The sequence below is a fragment of the Haliaeetus albicilla genome, chromosome 14 (assembly GCF_947461875.1).
Source record: "Haliaeetus albicilla chromosome 14, bHalAlb1.1, whole genome shotgun sequence".
Classification (NCBI taxonomy): Eukaryota; Metazoa; Chordata; class Aves; order Accipitriformes; family Accipitridae; genus Haliaeetus; species Haliaeetus albicilla.
The window spans coordinates 17,416,074-17,436,079 of NC_091496.1; the positions used below are offsets into that span (position 1 = coordinate 17,416,074).

At 38.3% G+C, this 20,006-nt stretch overlaps 1 protein-coding gene across 4 annotated transcripts in view; it reads left to right on the top strand.

Annotated features, from left to right (window-relative positions):
• The window catches only part of GRAMD4 (GRAM domain containing 4), a 78,058-nt gene that overhangs the window by 52,262 nt on the left and 5,790 nt on the right, over positions 1–20,006 (top strand). For 2 of the 4 annotated variants that reach the window (XM_069801894.1, XM_069801897.1), the window contains 15 exons: positions 2,314–2,375; positions 4,356–4,488; positions 4,973–4,998; positions 7,020–7,111; positions 8,680–8,771; positions 9,761–9,809; positions 10,653–10,724; positions 12,066–12,109; positions 12,209–12,318; positions 13,592–13,746; positions 16,188–16,223; positions 17,032–17,049; positions 17,616–17,763; positions 18,229–18,322; positions 19,390–19,474. In XM_069801894.1, the coding sequence (XP_069657995.1) occupies positions 2,314–2,375; positions 4,356–4,488; positions 4,973–4,998; positions 7,020–7,111; positions 8,680–8,771; positions 9,761–9,809; positions 10,653–10,724; positions 12,066–12,109; positions 12,209–12,318; positions 13,592–13,746; positions 16,188–16,223; positions 17,032–17,049; positions 17,616–17,763; positions 18,229–18,322; positions 19,390–19,474 (1,216 nt within the window). The remainder of the gene's footprint in view (positions 1–2,313; positions 2,376–4,355; positions 4,489–4,972; positions 4,999–7,019; positions 7,112–8,679; positions 8,772–9,760; positions 9,810–10,652; positions 10,725–12,065; positions 12,110–12,208; positions 12,319–13,591; positions 13,747–16,187; positions 16,224–17,031; positions 17,050–17,615; positions 17,764–18,228; positions 18,323–19,389; positions 19,475–20,006) is intronic. The other 2 variants (XM_069801895.1, XM_069801896.1) reach the window with 2 other exon arrangements.

A 20,006-nucleotide genomic window follows, 5' to 3' on the forward strand; every position in this document is an offset into this window, starting at 1 on the left:
AATGAGCTGTCATTAACCTGATGATTCGTAAAGGTCAGGTTCTTCACAGGGAAGGAGTAACAAGCAGGTGGCAAGTAAGACATTGCCAAAAAAACCAAAACAAAAAAGCACCAAGAAGGGCCAAAGCCAAAGCATCATGTACTCCTGATGGAGCCCAGTGAGGCTGCTATCCAGAACTCCTTCTTGATGAGATTTTTTTGGATTTTTTTCCAAGAAACATGGGGAGTAATGACGCTGTGCTGCTTCTGAAAATATATCCCAGCATGTCAAAGGAAGACCCAGCCTGAAGGCTTTGGCGGCTGGCAGTGGTGGGATCCTCTCTCGGCTCTGTCAATGGGGCCATTCAGGTGTGACACCCCCCAGTGCCTTTGCACGACTGGAGCAGGTTGAGTAACTGGCTCCTGCCTGTGTGAACCTGCTTGTGAATGACTACCTCCTTTCTACCTAAATGTGTTTTCAGCTTCGGTGAAACACAGTGACCGTGACAGATTGCAGGTGAAAATGCCCACCTATATAGTGTAATCATCTGGTGTGCTGGCTGAGGAAAACAAGACAGTGCTGTATAATAGTTTGTGCAAATTTAATCACATTAATGGCGCTCTGCCTTTAGAGAGTCAGAGCTGGGAATGGAGGAGATGCAAGGATGTGGGGGAAAGAGCAAGGAGAAGAGGAGGTTTTAGGTGGGGAACCCATGGCTTGTGTAGAAATTTGGGAAGAATGGCACAGAAAGCAAAGTTAAAATTTAGCTAGAAAAAATAAACTGGTGGAATTTCAGGTGGCTTTTGAAAAGAAGAGTTGCTGTGGATACAGAAGCTGTGTAGAAAAGTCCTGAAGAGGTGTGAAAACAAGTGGCTTTGAAAGCAGAAACCGTTGAATTCACCTTCTCCACACTGATAGATGTCCAGTTATAATTTATAAATCAGTAAATTATTTCTAAATGTTCCTTTTAGAAATGAACAAGGATGTGGAAAGCTCATTAAATGTGCTTAGGAACAAAAGGAGGTAATTAGTTCTGTAGTTTCTCCATCATGCTCGTTGATATATGCTGATGCTGAGACAGCACGAGTTAGTAATGGCTTTTTCCATGTGCAGACAGTACACCAAGATCTTTCCCTAATGTACTTTGTAGAGGAACAGCAGGAGAGAAAACTATGTATTTGTCTAGATTGCTGCAATGTGCCCAGTCCAGTGGAATCCCTCTTCTCGCTATCCATTTGCTGACTGGCATCCCAGTTGGTTCCCTTCCTGAGGAGCAAATGATTAAGGGGAACATCTGAAAGCACCTATATTGTCTGATAAATGAGTGATAATGAAATTGCATGACGGACATGTTTTTGTTTCAAGCAGTAATCTTTTCAGTCATACAACTCCCTGTCAAGTAAAACTTGCTGCGGCTGGTGTTACATTTCATTGTCAAAGCTGCTGCTTCATTAGAAGAATCTTTCTGTAGGACATCTACATTGATGGCTGAAGTCTTTTGGACTGAAGCCTGAAGTATTCTCAAGACGGGTTGGCAGTTGGAGGCTGTGGATAGTGTAAATGTAATTTGAAGCCTTGCACATGTGCAGAATAGCAAAAGCATTTGTGTTTTCCAAAATCTGTTCACTTTTAATGGATGAGAATATTATTCTTGACTCATTTTGAAAGGTGAGACTAATGGTGCCTGCTACTTGCCATATATTTTTAGAACATTTTTGTCTTGTTTTTTCAGACTGTTATTTCAATTTTGCAAGTTTTAAAAAAAATATTTTTAGAATTGGTTGGTATCTGCCCATTTCAAGAGCTTACAAGATAATTCTTGACACCCGTTCCTCTCATTGTGAAGATGAGTGGTGTTTGACTCTGGTAACGATGGCAGATTTCAAGGTTCACGCATTAAACTGTAATTTTGTTCTAGTACTGTGGTTATCAACTTGCGATATGGAATCCCTTTCATTTATTACTGTGGGAGAAGTCAGGACTCTGAAGAGTTTTCCTGGCAGGCATTGAAATGAATATACAACACAAAGGCATAAGTAATGCAACAAATTTGATACTAAATTATGTAGTAGCTGTAAGTTGAAATGGAGCTGTCGGTGGCAGGAAATGGCTAAACCGCACCTCTCCTTCCAGCGGACGGTATTTCCCTGGATCCCAAGTGCAACGTGCGGTGAATATTTTGACTCTTGCGAAAGGGCGTGAGTGTGGGTTTTTTCTTGTCATCTTGTATTATCTCAGCTGTGGAAGCCGCGGAGGTTCCGGTGCTCCCTTTACCTAAGAGGGAAAAAAATTCTTCATCTGTAGCATTTCACATTGTTTCCATTTTCTTTGTAGGACGGAAGAGGTGCCAGCAGCTCAGCAACCTGCAAAGCCACAGACACAAGCCAACGGAACAGGTAATCTTGGTCAGATCTCTACGAGCAATTTGATTCAGTCAGACTTTTTCCACCCCTTTCTTTTGATCCTTAGAAGATCAAACCTTGCTGAAAAACTTGCTGGGTCCTGAAGCAGGCTTCCGAAGAAGCTGAATATGAAAGACCACTTGAGCAGCTTCTTACCTCTTCTGCATTTACTTTTTGTAGTTGACTTTGCACACCTGAGCAAGGAGTTTATTGTGCATTGTATAGCTTCTAGGAATATAATGAAACCTGTTGCCTGACATCATCATTCTTGCATGCTTTGCTGATCCTTGACTTACCAGAAAACAGGTATAATACATAGAAAAGATGTTCTATTTTGTTCTCAACTGTAAAAGCTCTTTTATGCCATTAACTGATTACTTCTTCCTTTTTCTAAAAGAAAAGACATCCTGGAGAAGGAATAGGCTTAAGAGGTACTCATTCTTTGGACACCTAAACTGTCGTCTACATTTCTCAAGCTGCTGCTTATTATGAATTCAATAGCATAGTGTTTTCTGAAAGAACTGAGGCAGCAGGCAGATTCTCAATCTTTCAGTACACTTAAGCTTTCCACCCCACATCTCTTGATTGAGACTTAGGCTTTTAAATCTGCAGATTAAATTTGAAGTTGCTTCTCCTGTACTCCCATAATGTCAAGACTTTTTGTTATGTGAACTATAACCTGCCATTTTTTTTCCTGTCTTGTACACTCAAAATTTCTTTCTCAGTACTCTCTGAAGTATTAGCATGTGGGAAGCTAATAAAAAAATATTTTTTTATTTTCAAATTGTAGTGTTGTCTCAGCTGTAAACTGTCACTAAATTCCTGTTTTTTCTAGATACCACTGTCATTCATTAATAAATAGTTTGATTCTGTTTTCTGAACGCTGGTTGCTTTTTCTCACATGTTTAAAAGCATTATTTTGGCTGTTGTAGTTGGCTGATTAATTTTTCATGCCTCTGTTTAATCATATCTTAATTTTATGGAGTTCTGTACAAAGTTTGATTCTGGAATAGTTGTGACCAGTGTACCCTTCGTGAAAATTGCTGTGTTGACCTACCTTTCCAAAGAATAGTCTGTCTGTTCCTTCTAGACAGTGATTTTCTGAATTACAGGTAAAGCAAAAGATGATGGTTTTGTTCTCACTTGTGCTACCATAAGGCTTTTACCCTTCTACTATTTCCATATATCCATATATTTGTTATATATTTCCACTGAAACTGACATACAAAAAGTGTGGATCGCTTCATTACTTTGCTGTATGAGACTTTCCAGGCAGTATTATGCCTGTATGTTCCATATATAGAAAGTGGCATAAACAGCATAATTTCTGTAGCCTGGCTTTAAAAAAAAGAAGGCGCATGTTTTAGAGAGAGAGATATATATACACACATATACACACACACACACACAATCTTTGCAAGCCTATAAATGGTTGGAAAGTGGTAGGAAAAATGCCTCTTGCAGAATCTTGCTTAAGTTTCCACCTACCTTTCCTGTTAAATTTGTATGGCTGCAAGGTGGTCGTCCTGCTTTCTGCTCAGGAGTGTTTTGCTTTACGTTTGCTTTTCTCGACGTGATACTTCAGCAAAATAGGAGCGCTGAGATTTATGTCAGTCTTTTGTTTACAGGAACCTCTTAACCAGCAAATGTTTTTACAGTGTTTGCTAAAATTCTCGTTTGTTAGGATGTTTAAGTAAGCTCTATACTTCTGGTAATAAGGTGCTTCCATGTGCCATACTTAGAACAAAGCAGGAGTAACCTTTAGTCTTATTTTACCAGCTCAGTGCAGTCAGGGTTTCTGTGCAATGGCAGAAGTAAATTGCATAGTGAGTTTCTGTGAAGAGTGTTGGTGAAGGACAGGAAAGTTGTACAAAGTTTGCTTTCCAATGAAGCATGGCATGCAGGAGCAAGGGCAGGCTTTGGATGAAGATGTCTTCTAGTATTAGCCTGATACTTAGTGCTTCTTTTTTACAGATAAGCGTAGTCACACAATCTGTTCAAGACTCCAGAAGTGGTTTTGTGACAAATTTGGGGAGTATGTTGAGGACTTCAGATTTCAGCCAGAAGAGAATACAGTGGAAACAGAAGAGCCACTTAGTGCTAGAAGGTAAATCTGTAATGTGATTGTATGAAATTGTTGGCTTCTTTGCAAGTGGCTTTTTTTTTCTTTTCTTTTTTTTTTACAACCTTTTACATGGTTTAAACAAGTGTTTGCATAACAAGTAATAAAACTGAAAGTACAGAACCATCTCAAAAGGTTCGTGAATGCTTTGGCCAAAACATGAAATTTGAACTTTATCTGCTATCTGAGGTAGGATAAGAGTTATATTATTTACCACATTCTGTCATATGCCTCTCAAAAACTGTGGACAAAGTCTTAGTTAGGCTGGAGAGCTTTTACATTTCAGTTTTTTGGTCTGATGCAAGGCAGGCTGTGTTAGTTACTAGAAACACATTTTATAACAGGCGAGAACGAAGCTTCATGCACAAACATCTAATTTATAACTGTGAGCAGTATTTCAGGGACCAAATGTACACAACTGTGCACTACTTGCCTATTTAACAAGTTGGTTTTATCCTTTATTTTTCAGATTGACTGAAAATATGAGAAGATTAAGTAAGTACTTAGCAGTATTTTATTTTCTGGAAGTAAAAATAGTTCTTAGTAACCCTATTGGGAGGGTTGCTGCATTTTAAAATATAGTGTTTTGAAATACTTCTGCTAGTTCATAAGCAGAAACAATTCTGAAATCCTGAATTAGTGTTTGGAGTGCAAAGTAACTTAGAGGAGCGGTGGTAGAAGCTTGCCTTTAATCTTGAATTACACAGGGTATCTCTGAACTAAAAATGTAATGTCAATTAAAATGTGTAAACATGTAATGAATGAGAACAGGGTATTTGTCCAATGGCAGAAGTAACAGCGTTCATACGCTTATACCTGGAGCTGCTGGTAGTTCGCTTGCTGGTCTATTACCTTATGCTTTTAAAGAAGGAAGGGTTGGACGGTGCATACCCTGAGTGTGTCTTGCATTTCTTTCTATTGAATAGCTGATAAAATTATTTTGGAAGGTGGAGGATGCAAGATGGCGGGTTAAACAAAGTAGTTAAGCCCTCCAGAAGTTCTGTACAGCAAAGAATTGCTAGCCTGAAAAAAAAAATATGGCTGATTTGTGCTCCAAATTGTTAAATTATTGTAGGGGGGAAGGTGAAGTTGAAATAAGGGTCTGTAATCTCCATGTAAGGTCAGTTTTGTTCTCCTTATTCTAATACTGGTATTCATTCTAGTTTCATTTGAGAGAGCACTTGTGACCTGTTCTCCTTGGTAGATGTGCATTGCCTTCAGAATAGCTTTTAAAAAAAGCAGTATTAAGCTCAAGCTTTAAGTGGTTCTTAACTTCCACTTGGTGAGCTACAAAATCTAGATCCCTCTTGTCCAGGGGTGCCTGACAACCACCCAGAGCTCAAGACCCTTGGATGCTCTCAAGACCCCTGTTGTCACCAGCGGTTTCCCTGCAGGTTTGGTGGAGGATGGTGGAGCAGTGCTCGAGTCCGTGACCACCTCCAGTGCCTCAAGCGTGCCCTTCCACTTACTTCATCCACTGCTTTGGTTGTCCTGATACTCAAGGAAGTCTAGTCCTAGCTGTTGTAATTACTTCCCATAGGGAATGTGTCAAGGATAGCTGAATTCCAAGCCAAACAAACTTGAACAGCAAGTCGCAGGTTCTCTTGAGGAAAGCCTTTGAAAGTTGTGAGCTATACTGCAAACGATGATGGGTGCTTCAGGGGCCTCCTGTGCAAGAGAAGTCGTCACTCTTCTCAGCAGGGAAGGCAAAACCCATGTGTTCCAACAGAGAAAGCAAAGGTCTTCTTGCAGCAGCCCTCTCCTGTTTTCTTGTGTCCCCTAGCTAGTTTGCCCAAGTGGTAAAAGAACTTAGTGGAATAGGAAGGGTAAAGGACAAGTCTTTTTTGGGGAGCTGAGGAAGAGCTCCTCTTGCTGTGGGCATCTGTGCATGGGAGTGATGCCTCTCCCAGCCCAGGTTTGTCTCCTGTGCAGTGACTGTGAGAGCAAAGGTCTGCAGAGGTGGGAGAAAAACTTCTTCAGGCAGCAAGGTCCTGTGTCTCTTGGCTTAGGAAGAGTAAGCAGCAAAATGCTACCAATGGATATACTTCTGCAGAAACGTAGCCAAGAGAGATCTATCCTGGTTTTGAGCTAGCTTGGTCAAGCAGCAGCAAGTTGTTCCTTGGTGGCTTGGAGTCCAGTCAGGCTAATTTACCTTGTTTTACAGTGGGATGAACTGACCTGTGCGGAGGTCTTCGGGGTAGCGTGAACAGGACTCAGAACAGACTGCTATCAGCATCCAGGGTACCCTTGTAGAGGGTATTGATTATTTTTGTCTGTACTTCAGAGTTTAGACATAACCTTTGTCTTGAATAACACTTTAGTTTTTGGAAATGCATTACCTAACTAGTTCAGTTACATTGATGGATTTCATTTTTCTTAATTTGGATTAGCCTTTTTATCTTTCCATGTCTTGAATATTCCTGTTAATTTTCTGATTTGGGTGTTTGTCATTTACAAGTGATTTAACCACTGCCAGCTAATTCTAACAGTTGTATTTTTTCTCCACTTCTGTTTAGAGAGAGGTGCCAAACCTGTTACTAATTTTGTGAAGAATCTTTCTGCCTTATCAGACTGGTATTCTATCTACACTTCTGCTATTGCCTTTATTGTAAGTTATCCTATTCCTCCAGGAGTAATAAGAACTTTTAAATGTATTATTTAACGAAATTCATTGAAACTGCCATATCTGAGATGGGGTTATGCTGCAATGTAAGTCAAATCAAACAGTGTAATTTCATTTAACACAAAATACTGGTAGTTGTCACTTCAATTATATTTCAAAGCCACTTAAATTGTGTATTCTGGGTTTATTGTAGCATAGTTCTGAAACTGTTAAAATAACTTAGAACGATTTGGTCATCATTCTGTCATTTCTTGTTTCCTGTCTCCCAGTACTGTATTTTGATGGTTACTTCAGCATCTGCAAAATCCCTTGTCCGGGGCTGAAATGCTGATAGCAGCTGTGTTTGATAAGAAGCTATTGTTCACCATCAGTGCTCTTTGGCCTTTGTTAGGATCATACTTACTGATGAGAAACAAAATGCCCTGATTTGAGTATCATTTAATGTGCAAACATTGGGTCTATGAACTAAATTCAAGTATTCCCATGCTATGTAAGGAGGTTTGAATGCCACAAAGTGACATAACTGTTTAGTAGAGTTTTTATTTGCTTTCCTTCCAATTGTTAATTAAATGATCTAAATTCTTTTGGTCACGGTATATATGAAATATTTTGATACTTGTAGAAATTATTACCAGTAGTTGTTGAATGAACCTGTTTGGTGAAAGTGTCACGCACCTTTTCGTTAAACGATCCCTCCCTGTAAGTTACAGAGCCTTACTTAATGCTGCTTTGATGGCACAGCTCAAGGAATATTGAGGAGACTTCCCCCTCCTGGTGCCCTGTGTCTGTCCCTTTTCCTTATGAACTGATTTTTCTCTCACCTGTCCTGACAAACCCATTCTTCAGATACAAGGTGAAGGAAGGAACTTCAGCTGTTGTTCAGAAAGCTCTGGGACCTCAGAGCCAGAGCGATGCTTCATTTTGGGGTTATCAGTAAAAATTAGCCTAATGTCTCTTGGCAGGGAGGCTGTAGTCTCTGTATTTTCAGAAGTTGGGAAGGAGACAGAACACCTTTTGAAGCACTTTGTGTCTGTACTTGTTAGGTAAAATAAGGCCTGTTTTCCTACAGTCTTTTTAAGCTTGGTAAAAATTTGGGCTTTAGTTGACCTGAAATAATACAGCAAGAGTTTATCCCATCGCCCTGTAAGGGGGCTGTCAGAACTCTTCTACCGTACCACTGCTTCAGCTGATCTAGGTGAGATCAGACCGTATCATGGTCATGTAGCAGATTCACAAACTTTAAGGTTTACTTTTTTTTTCTATAACTTCATGCAATTGCAGTGTTGGAAATATTCATTCTTTCAAGCAGCTGAGCACTATTTAAGTGTCCTCTCTGGAGATTTAGTTCAATCTTTTAGTTTCGACTTTACATTCATGAATGCAGTGCTATTGTCTGTCATGGGGTGGCTGAAACTTATTAACTTTTGTGATCTGAGTTGTGTGATTCTGAAACCAACAGTACAGTGGGAAACGGTATTTCATACAACTCACTGTACCCCAGTTTGTAATCCACATCTCTTTTTCTTTTTTTCTTTTTTCTTCTTAATCTGCAGATTTACATGAATGCTGTATGGCATGGCTGGGCCATTCCTATGTTCTTATTTTTAGCAATTTTGAGGTTGTCCCTAAATTACCTCATAGCCAGGTATTTACTTAAATACTAGATTATTGTCTTGTAACACTTTGCTTGAAAGATGTTTTATTATTCTTGCACTGAGTCATAAACTGTTACCTGTTCTAACATTGTGAGTTAAATTTAACAAAGTGAAATTCAAACTCTAATATCCTTAATTTCATTGCTCAGTTTCTATAATTTGTGACTATTCTAAGGAATTGTCTTCATTTCCTGCGACTTGGGTCATCATAAATGATTCTGCATGTTCTCAGACAAACCCCTCAACACTTTAAAATTCTAAAATAAAAATATTCTGCAGTATTCAGAGTAGGTGGAGAACATCACCTTAAATATTGAACCCTGCTGCTTTTCCCTGGAGAGGATTTTTTACCTAGGCTTAAAATGGCAGGCTTTTTCCATTTGTATATTTGGTCTCTATTAAAAATTAAGACTTTCTTTTTTTAGAAAAAAGTACATTTTCTGTACTGAGAAGATCTCTTAAAAATGCTATTTTAGGCTAATGGTGTTTTCCCCCTTAAAAAGCTAAAGATGGCAGGAAGGATCTTAATGTGCATATTTTAAAATAATTTTCTGATTTCTTAATTAATACTTACTGTCTGACACTCTGTTTGAAAATTGCCAGTAGCAAATAGGCTCCAGAATAGGTTGATACAATTTTGTTCACATAAAAAACCCAAGAAAAAATATTCCTAATTATTTACTCTGTGCACACAGTTCACTTTTGTTGTAAAACCCACAAGCGGTGATTCTGTGTAGTATCCACCTAGCTAATATAATTTTTTTTTATGTATATACCTTTAAAGCTGTCTGTTGTTGGCCACTTATGCTTATGTTATTTTGTGGGTTCTTTGTTGATTTGGGGATTATTTGTTTTATTTTTTATTTTTAAGCCGTAAGTGCTTGTTGCAGAAAACTACTTTTTAACCTCTTACAAATAATCCATGTTGGCAGGTGGAGAAGAAGTACTTGCTCTCTTTAACTATTTCCATAACTTCTAGGGGTTGGAGAATACAGTGGAGCATTGTGCCTGAAGTTTCTGAACCCATGGTAGGTCTTTGATGGGTTTGGCCTATATGCCTATGTTAAAAGTTGTACCTTCAAAACCCTCCTCTGTCTTTATGTGGGTAGCTGTAAAAGGAGAGAAGAGTGAGATGCAAATAAAGACACTACAGCTTTTTTCTTTCTCTTTAAATTTAGAAATCTTCACCAACAGCACTAGGTTTGGGTGTTTCACCATAAAGTAGTCCAAACTTGAATTACATTTCTGCAATAGATGTTAATATGCCAGCTTGGGACAAGTTAGATCCTATGGGATCTTCAGGAAGCCTTGCATTCTGTTATCTCTGTATTATTTTTGAAATAAATATTTGCATATCCTGCTTTAAGCAGGAAGTATTGTAAGTAAGATGGAGTTCTTTGAATTTCAACCCTTTTAGTAAGACTTAGTGAGGCCTTGCTTCCAGGATAATTTTGTTACTCTTAAAAGGCCGATAATCTATTAAAATAAATAAATAATAAAGTTATAGATGTAAAAGTTAAAAAAAAAAAAAAAAAAGACATTTCTATGCTAGACCAGAAGTAGGTCAATTTAAGCGTGTGTTCATAGACTGAAAGTCATTGTAACCATGCTGTTCCAAAGACTTACTGTATCTTTCACAGCCTCATGTTACTATGTTTGCATATACGGTGGAGGAAAAGCATTGATAACTAAAGATAACCAGTGCAAACAGTAGATCTGAAACAAGGGAGGAACTTGGCAAATTTAGAGACTGTTTAAAGCAAGAGGACTATTGCCAAGAATGTTGAGGAGTCATGTTTTCATGAGGAATTTTGTAAAATACCAGTTTTAGCTGAGCTGAAAATTAATGGGTTATCTCTTTCTTGCCCAAGGAACCCCCAAAAGAGGACCTGACGGTGTCTGAAAAGTTTCAGCTTGTTCTAGACGTGGCTCAGAAGGCGCAGGTACTGTGCTGTTCTTGGACTTCTCTGGCTGCTTCCTTAGAACAAGGAGGTTCATAGTCCAAGTGGTCAAAGTACTTTGTTATGCAGCATGTGAAAACAAACACTTAAACAAGCAATATTTTCCTTGCATAGGGTTCTTTACTTACAAGCAATAGAAATCTCAGTAAGATGCCTGGAGCTTCTGGAATGGCATGATGCTTCAGAGAACCGGTCAAAATTCTGCCGTCACAGCTCTGAGCGAGGTCTGAAGGGGAACAGAAGCAGCTTCTGATGGTTTTTCCCGTAATATATGCAAATGAGCTTCTGATAATGTAGGTCAGGTGGCAGATCTTACCAGTGTACTGGAGTATGGATCCATTTCCCAAATCTGCTAGTTGCAAAACTGGTGTAAGAGGCCCTATTCCTTCAACTGTCTGTTTAGCTGTGTTAATTCAACAGTTTGCACAGCATCTCTGAAATAGTCTGTTTTAAGCACCACAGCCCTGAAATCTGCTGCTTGTGTGGGAGAGGGTGAGCAAAGGTTTTCTCCCAGCTACATCAGTTTGCTGAGCTACCCTAGCAGCTGAGTGACTCCACCATCCAGTTGAACTGCAGCCTTGTGCCTTGTCTAACGATGTGTCACTGCTGAAAGTAGCTTACCTTTGTCTCGCCAACTGTGTGTGCTGATCTCCTTCCTTCTGCTGGTGGTGGTGCATATGTTTATATGAACGCCTTTGGAAATTTATTGGGAAGGTGAAGTTTACAGGTCCTGTGACAGCAAGAATCGGTTAGAGGAGATGGCTGAATAACCCTCTTAGTCCTGAGCAGGGGTCTGTTTGCATCAACAACTGTTGGAATTCTGTGGAATCTAGTAACTCGAAGGGTACGTCATAAACACCTGGGGGTGGTGTGTTTCTGAAGAAGCTACGAGTCCAACATTAGATGAACTCAGTAACCACTGCCTGAGATTTCAGTGCTCAAAATGCGTGAAGAAACTTCCCATTTTGTTACTTACTGACAGAAGTTCTTAACTCTTAGATTGACACGTTCATTTAAAATATTTGCCGTGATGTAAATACTTTCCAGTTGTGACAGTGGGGTAAGGTAACTTCTTCACTTCTAACAGTCAATCACGAGTTTCAGAACAAGGTGTTAAATGAGATGGCAGTTATTGAGTATTGCTATTCTGTTCTGTATTTACTCAATCGTGAAGTACATAAATGGCTAAAAATGAGTTAAAAAACCTCACTTCTGGGAATTGCTTATTACCAACAGGGTAAGATAACTGTTGTTTTCTATTATGTGGAGAAAAAGCTCAAAATAATGCAGGATTTGGTTATAATTCTCTTGCTTCTTATGTAGAACCTTTTTGGCAAGATGGCAGACATACTGGAAAAAATTAAAAAGTAAGTTATCTGACATGAGTCTTTTTTTCCTCTTAAAACAAGACTTGACCAATGTCTGGAATGCTAGTAATAAAATTTTGTTTCTTTTTTTGTTTTCAGCTTGTTCATGTGGGTCCAGCCAGAAATAACACAGAAGCTCTACATTACTCTATGGGCAGCTTTTATTGCATCCTGCTTTTTGCCCTACAGGATTATTGGGCTTGCAATGGGTAAACGTAATAAATAATTGATCTGTTTCTAGACTTAATGTGTTAAAACTTAAAGTGATCTTTAGAGGGAGAATTTTAGAGTTTAAGAAGGAAAACTCTGCATTAATAAGTAATGCAGTGTTTTAAAGTATTTTCATTGTGCTTGACGTTGTCGTGTGCATTTTTAAAACCATCTCTGGATACATAATATAACAGAAAAAGACTGGATAATGCATTCACTCCTTGAAGAGGGGAACTTTATGATGAGCTATTAGCAGAGGTCTTCAGACTGTCAGCTACAAGGCTTCCAGAAAGTCCTATATTTTGGGGTTTTTTTTTCACTCATACATCCTTGCAAATTAAATACGTGGGACCACACAGAAGGCACAAAAATGACAGGGTTGGGAAAAATGAAAGGGTTAATGGGACTCCTTATAAAACTTGGAAGATAGGCTGGACAAAATGAACAGATTACTGTGGGTGAAGTTGCAGATACTTAAACTCTCAACTGAGAATTGGGAAAAGAGGGTTTTTGCTATAGCATGAGACTGTCTTTTTTTCTAAGATATGAAACCACGTCCTGTGAACCAAGAATTCTCTTTTTTTTTTTTTTTTCATTAAAGTAATGATATGATCAAATCAGTATTACTTTTAGTGGCACTGAACGTCAAACTGTGTTAGCTTGAACATTAACATAGGTTTGCTTGATGTGACAATTGACTTAGATGTGTGAGGAATTATTTTTTTACACTGACTCTTAGAAAGAGATCTGAATTGCATTCAGTAAAGTTTTGAGAGAGTATTTCAAGCCTTTATTAATCTGGCAGAATGCAAGGAAATACCTTGTTTAAGATAAGAGGACGTACTGACTGGAAGATAGAGTTTAATGTAGTACATGAGAGCCCTCTGTTGCCATTTAAATTCCTGCAGGGAGCTGCAGAGTTGAATGCTCTGGCACATTTTCTGTTTTGGAAGTATATAATGTTTTCAGAATGCTTCTGGCAACAAGGAATATATGTTTGTATTATTTTAATATTCTTCTGCATCATAAGAAGCTACGTAAGTGGTTTAAAAGAACTGAGGATGGGGAGGAAGGAATCTGTGCAGCAGAGGAAAAGAAAAATAATTTCTTGCCTCTGGAAGAAGAATCAAAATATTAAAACCAAGAGAATGGTTTAGCACTATGACTGAAAATATAGAATTTGGTTTCATTCATGAACTTGTTAAAACATGATCAAAGCAGTGATGTTCTTAATGCCCTTTAACGTGCCTACTAAAGTGACCTTTTTTTCAGGACTCTATGCTGGAATCAAATTTTTCCTTATTGATTTTATCTTCAAACGATGCCCCAGACTAAGAGCTAAGTATGATACTCCTTATATCATCTGGACAAGTCTCCCGACAGATCCTCAGCTCAAAGAAAGATCTAATGCTACAGTGTCGAGACGGGTAAGGGTAATAAATCTTTTTGTCCCTCCATTCCCAACATCTGAAAATCGGATCCCTTTCTCCCTCTCCCTTTTCCCCAGTGACTAGAGCACATTAAAAGGAAGGTTAATTAAATCCTACAAGTCAATGTTAGTTCTATTTTTTTTTAATTATTTTCATGATCCACAGAGTTTTTATATGGATTCTGTTTCTTGTAAGAAAGAAATCTATTATCAAAATGTGTATATAAATATACATATACTAGAAGTTGTATGAAGCTAAATACACAAAAATAACACCATCCATATTCATATAAATTTCTGTAACATACATTCTGTGTGATTTTATTGTCAAAATTTAGTCTTTTTGTATTCCCCTTCTCTGTTCTCAGACATTCTTTTTCAGTGGAAATTCAGCTGCTTTTGTAGATTGAAGACAGTTAGTTAAAAAATAAACAAAGGCTTGGATGTAATATGCAGCTTACTAATGGGATAAGCATTAATAGAAGTAATAAAGCAGTTTACAGATTTAGGCATTATGTCTTATGGTTATTTGTATTGGATGACCTTTTAACATAGTGGTGATAAATGACTTTTCACCATGTTGGTACTCCAACAGTAAATTTTTCTTTTGTTAAAATCTCATAGTTAAATCTTTAAGTGTTGCGTTTTGTGCATCTTTGCAAATTGTTTTGGGGCCTGACATGACAACTGAAAAGCAAGTCATGCTTTTCCATGTCCCTGATTTTGTCAATGATTATTAGTTTAAAAATAAAAATAGTTGTAATAAAACTTCAGTCTAATCCCATTTTAGCATTTGCTTAATGCCTCTTATTACGGTATCTAATTACGTTCATGGAGTATCTGAGTACCGTCATAAGCTCACTGACTAAAATGTGCAGCACTTAGCAATAATTCAGCCTGGGTACACAACTGGAGAGCCAAAGGGTTAAACACATGAACCCTTGGTTGTTAACCTGTGAAGAAGTAGTATGGGGTTCTGGGGGTGATGGAGCAGCTGGTGGTAAAATAACTGCAGCATAATCTGAGTATTTCAGAAGGAAGTAGAAGAGAAAGACAGTCTCTGACAGAAAGTGAGTCTTTTGCTCCTGTTTTCCAAGGGACAAGAGAGGTGAACGAGCGGTTGGATGGAGCTGTCCATAGCTGGTATTTCTCTTGCTTGCAGAAGATGGGCTTAAAGGTTTCTGTGCTTCTCAAGCTTACAGGTTATCATTCACATACTGTGGTGGTGGTGGCAGCTTCTTGCCAGGCGTCTTTAATCTGCCTTGGAGGTGGAAAAGCTATGAATTGCTGAACTTGAATCCATAAACTTAGAGAGTAATTATCCCTTCTGGCTTTTCCTCATGGCTTAAGTTTTGACAAGTAGACCAGAGTTTTAGTACTACTGTGCCTGACTTTATGGGCTTGGCTTGTCTGCCTGGAAAGGATGTGCATTATCTGCTTCTAAATGTCTTTGAAACCATTAACTTGGTCTCAGTAATTTTAGACAAACTTTCTTACCCCTTGAGAGATTTCTGGGAACCTCATAGTATAAAAAACAGGGGGGTTTGTATGAAAAAGTAAAAACCAAATAGGTTTTTCATTTTTTTCATAGAAAAGGCAGAGCCCAAAAACATGTAGTGCCAGCATATGTACATTTGCTTTGGCTTCTTATCGTTAAACAGCATACAAGACACTGTAAACCTAGACACAATGCAATATTCATTGCCTATACCACCACTTTGACCTTGTGTCCTTAGAGAACAATCGTATCAACAGTATCTGATGGGTAAAGGTTGTATGTCAAAAGCTGACAACAGATCAAGTGAAAAGGAATACCTCCAGATATTCCGGCCTCCAGGTTGCTGGTGATGTTTTTAGACAGTCAGGACTCTTCCAACATTACAAATCCAATCACTTCCAGTTAGATTTAAGGCTTACCAAAATTGGATGCAATGCTTTTCTTTTGAGTAATCGACCATAGGTTGTCTCAAGCCTGGGTGCTCATGGATAAATTAGCTGATTTTTTTTTTAAGGGTAGAAGAGGAAACATTTCTCATATCTTCAGCCACCGGATGGGATGCGGTACTGAAGTTTAAACACCTTTTTTTAATCTCTTTATATAACGGGTAGGTAGGAATCAGTGTAGCAGAGAGCAGGAATAATCCTCATGCCAGCACAAAATGCATTAGACCTCTTGCCCTGACTTTTTTACATTTTGGGGCATGGAGCTTCATGCGGTTACGTGCATATGGAGCCAAATAACTTGTCCAAGAAAGCCTTCAAAAAATTCATCTGATCTTTACTTGCACAGAAATTTTTGGAGAAGCTGTTATTTTCATTGGTTCCAGGGGCTCGATCATTGCTAAGAGCACCGCAGAAGGGCAGTAACTGAAGCAATAGTACAGTTATCATTCAACCATTTACTTTCTATGTCAACTTTCTTTATTCTTTTCCTCCAAGGCATCGTTGTATTACAGTTACCCTAAAAGCTGGATGGTAAATACCCTATGCTGTGCCTGTTTTGTCAGTCTGGTTTCTAGTCAGCAATTGCAGTGCGCATTTTTTCATTTGCTTTGGATTTCTTTTGTAAGCGCTAAATCCTGCGAAGTGTTGAGTGTTGCCAACTTACGTGCAAAAAAAGCCAGCAGAGGCTAGTTGGCCTGCGACAGCATTGGGCCTTTACAGAAGAAGGGCTTAGTCTGGAGCTTGCATGTTGTCAGTTTGCCAGTTGTTTAACTGCACGTGTATGGTAAGGCTAAGAACAGAGCTGTTAATGCTTCGATGACAAAAGCCAGGCTTTGGGATCGTGTGGTGCCCCACCAAGATGAAAAAGCAAACGCAGGCAAGCTTTCCAGAAGAAACTGCCTGCTGTCCTTCCAGAAGCAAGACTTGTTTGCTAGGGCAGTCTCCAGTGGTTCAAGAGCTCTGCTTAAAAGTAGATTTTACTCAAGTACTTCGGTTTTGAGAACTCCATGCTGTCTTCCCCCCCTTTCCCTGCCGCGTCAAGGATGCTGACAACCATTCCAGTTTTATTTCACATGTCAACACTCAAAATTCAGTGTAACTTCAAAGCAAAGGAAAGATCAATGGCTCTAATGCAACCTGAATAAATTGAACTGGTGTGCTCTAACCACTGATAACTTTTTTTTAATTGCATTCATTGTGTGTAGTCTTTTGGTTTGTGAGCAAGATCTTGCAGTGTCACTCAGTTCATGTTTTATTCTATGTATTATACTGTTAAATAGACTTCACTTTTTTCTTTTGTCACTGTCACATTTGTGTTGTTTGTTTCTTTTCCTGCTAGCTGTCAGGGCATGAAAAGGTATGGATCATAGTGTGGAAAACTTCCTTTCAATTTCAGCATTTGTATTCATAATGAGCTTAAGCAGTTTTCTGTGGCTTTTTCTTTGTTTGCTCTTTTTTCTTTCTAAACTTATTTTGTGCAATAATATTTTGTGCTTGGTCTGTCTCTTGAAGACAAGCCAAGTACTGGTAATGTATTAACTGTTCCTAGTCCTACTAGTATAATAATTGGAGCTGTGTGCAGTGACTTATCTGTATCTAATCAGATATACCTTTTACTGCAGAAAAATGGTATTTTAAGATAGGTGCATTTAGCACCATGCACTTTCACCCCTGCAAAGGGTGTCCATCAAAGGGCAGCACTTTGAAAGACTATGTTCAGATAGCACATTAGACTTTTGTGCTATAGCAATAGTACAGTGCAATAGTCCCCAGTTAACTTTATTAAGTAGTTAATGAAAATTGTTGTGTTATGGATTTATTTTTATTTCTTTTTTTTAGGAAGAGTAGTTAGCCAAGTTATTTTTAAGAGCTCACCTTAAATGTTGCTGTTCAAATTTTGGTATCATGTTTATTTTTCTGCAGCTTCAAACAGCAGCATCCAGAAGTTACGTGGGCTCAAGCGCCCCAACTGGAATAAGCAAAGATGAAGACACAAGTCGTTTTCATACCACCAAGAGGGGGAATTTCCATGAAGTTTTTAACCTGTCAGAAAATGAGCGTCCTTTGGCAGGTATTATGCAACAGGGAGGCTACACTAGTATTTTCTAAAAAGCCAAGGATAGGTTAAAGTTGAATTCCCTTTGTGCAATCTTACAGGTATAAGCTTTTGATTAAAAAGACTTGCTTTAAAGCAGGATGAATGGGGACGGTCTCCTTCATTCCACATCCTTGCAGTTCTTTGAAAGGATGGACAGCCTGGCATGCCTTTTGTGGTAATGCAAGTGGAATAGGCAAGTTAAAGGGAATAATTGTGTCAGTGGTTTTTGTTTTGTGTTTTTTTAAAAACAGTGTCAAAACAGATGTTCTGGTATCTAAAAACACCTTATTTAGGCTTTTCTTTGTAAACATGTCTAGTTTTAGGTACCTAAAGTTTAATTTTCAGTGATTTCTGCTGTTTTATAAGGAAACTGTTGGGGCTAATGCATGTCTGTCTCTCTTTTTCTTAAAGCAAGATTTCTTGTTATGACTTTTTCAGTGTGTGAAAATGGCTGGCGCTGTTGCTTGATAAACAGGGATAGGAAGATGCCTACAGACTACATCAGGAATGGAGTTCTTTATGTCACAGAAAAGTGAGTCATTGCACTCCACACATTTCTTAAGAGGGAAACTTAACAGGCATTAAAAAATCGAATCTAAAAGTAATCCTTTAACAATGTTTTGAAACAAAAATACCTTTTCATGGTGGTTTAAAACCTCAAGAAAGCACCATAATGAGGGAGAGCTGAATCTAGGGTGTGGTAAGGCTTAACAAATGTGGTTTTGCCTTGGAAAGGCTTGCATAGGAATGGAGAGTAGCTCTATATAGTTAGCTGTTAGTCGCTGCAGTTCTTGATGTGGATAACATACTACCTATATACAAAAAAGAAACCTAAAAGCTGAGTGTATTTGGAGAATTGTGATCAATGGTTATTTGGCAAATACTCTTAGTTCCTTTTTTTTAAAGGAAACTGATTGTATAGCTTCCTTGAAACAGTGTGCAATAAAAAGAACATAGAAATTCAAGCCTTGGTTTCAAAACTAGTACTTGATTTTTTATTTTGTTTTAATCCTTACTTGCCCCTCAGCCTCCCAGAGCTGACTAGCTATCCTCACTACTGTTTGGGTCTCTTGCACTGAAATTCCTTTGGAGTGTAATGAATGGAAGTAAAGCTCATCTGTATGCAATGTCACCTAGTGATGGAGAGTACTCTCCAGCGTTTGGAAATCTGAGCTTTTGTTTGCATCACAATAGCATGAAACTAACACAGTGTTTTCCATTAATCTTCTTTTAGAATGGTAAAAGGTTTATAAGCCTTTTGAGACTTGGTATTTCAACTGTTAAAGGATATACGAGCTTCCTGTGTCTTTAAAATGCTTGTAAGGTTTAACCATTCAGTGCAGTAATATAAATACAAGATTTTGTGTGTGTGTGTTTGTGTACATACTGTGTGTTCTGGGCTTTCAGACATGTTAGCTGGTTGCTAGAATTTACAAACGTTTGCTCAAAATTAGAAGCCATAACTGAATTGTGTGCCTCATTCTTTTTTTTGAAGCTGGTTTTAACCTGTGAGATTTCAAACTTCAGAAGTGATAAGATGTTGAGAGCTTTGTTTTAGAATACTGTATCAAAATGAGGATTTTCTTTCCTTGTCTTCAGTTACTTGTGCTTCGAAAGCTCCAAATCTGGCTCATCTAAAAGAAATAAAGTTATAAAGCTAACGGATATAACAGATATTCAGAAGGTATGTCTGATTTGTGTTGCAAATAGGGGCGAAAGCTCGTTTTTTATGTTCAGCTAGTCATGTTTTGCTTTTCTGCTTAAGTTAGTTTGAAAAAGCATGCAGTTGATAATTTTTATAAGTAAAATGTAATTCTTTGATCAAGAATATTTCCCAGAACCGCTTGTTTAGCCATTTGGACTCAAACTCACTATGACCGTAAAAACACAGTAGTTTACTAAACCCTTACACTTCTGAATTATTTTAAAATTAAATTTGTGTTGATTCTTAACTCCTGCATTGGCTAGAGCTGTGTAGGCTTTAAGATTTATTGTTAGCAGGAATTGTGTAATACTAACTTCAGTTTGTGTGTTGATATCAGTAGATGCACTATCTTAAAAGTAGATGCCTCAGAGGGCTGAGGCATTATTGTCAGTGGAGAAAGGTAAATCATTAGAATTGTTAGACTGGATCAGGCTGGAGTTTCATCTAATTAGGATCCCGTCACTAACAGAGGCAAGAAGTGGATGGTTGGAAGCATGGCAAGTACAATGTG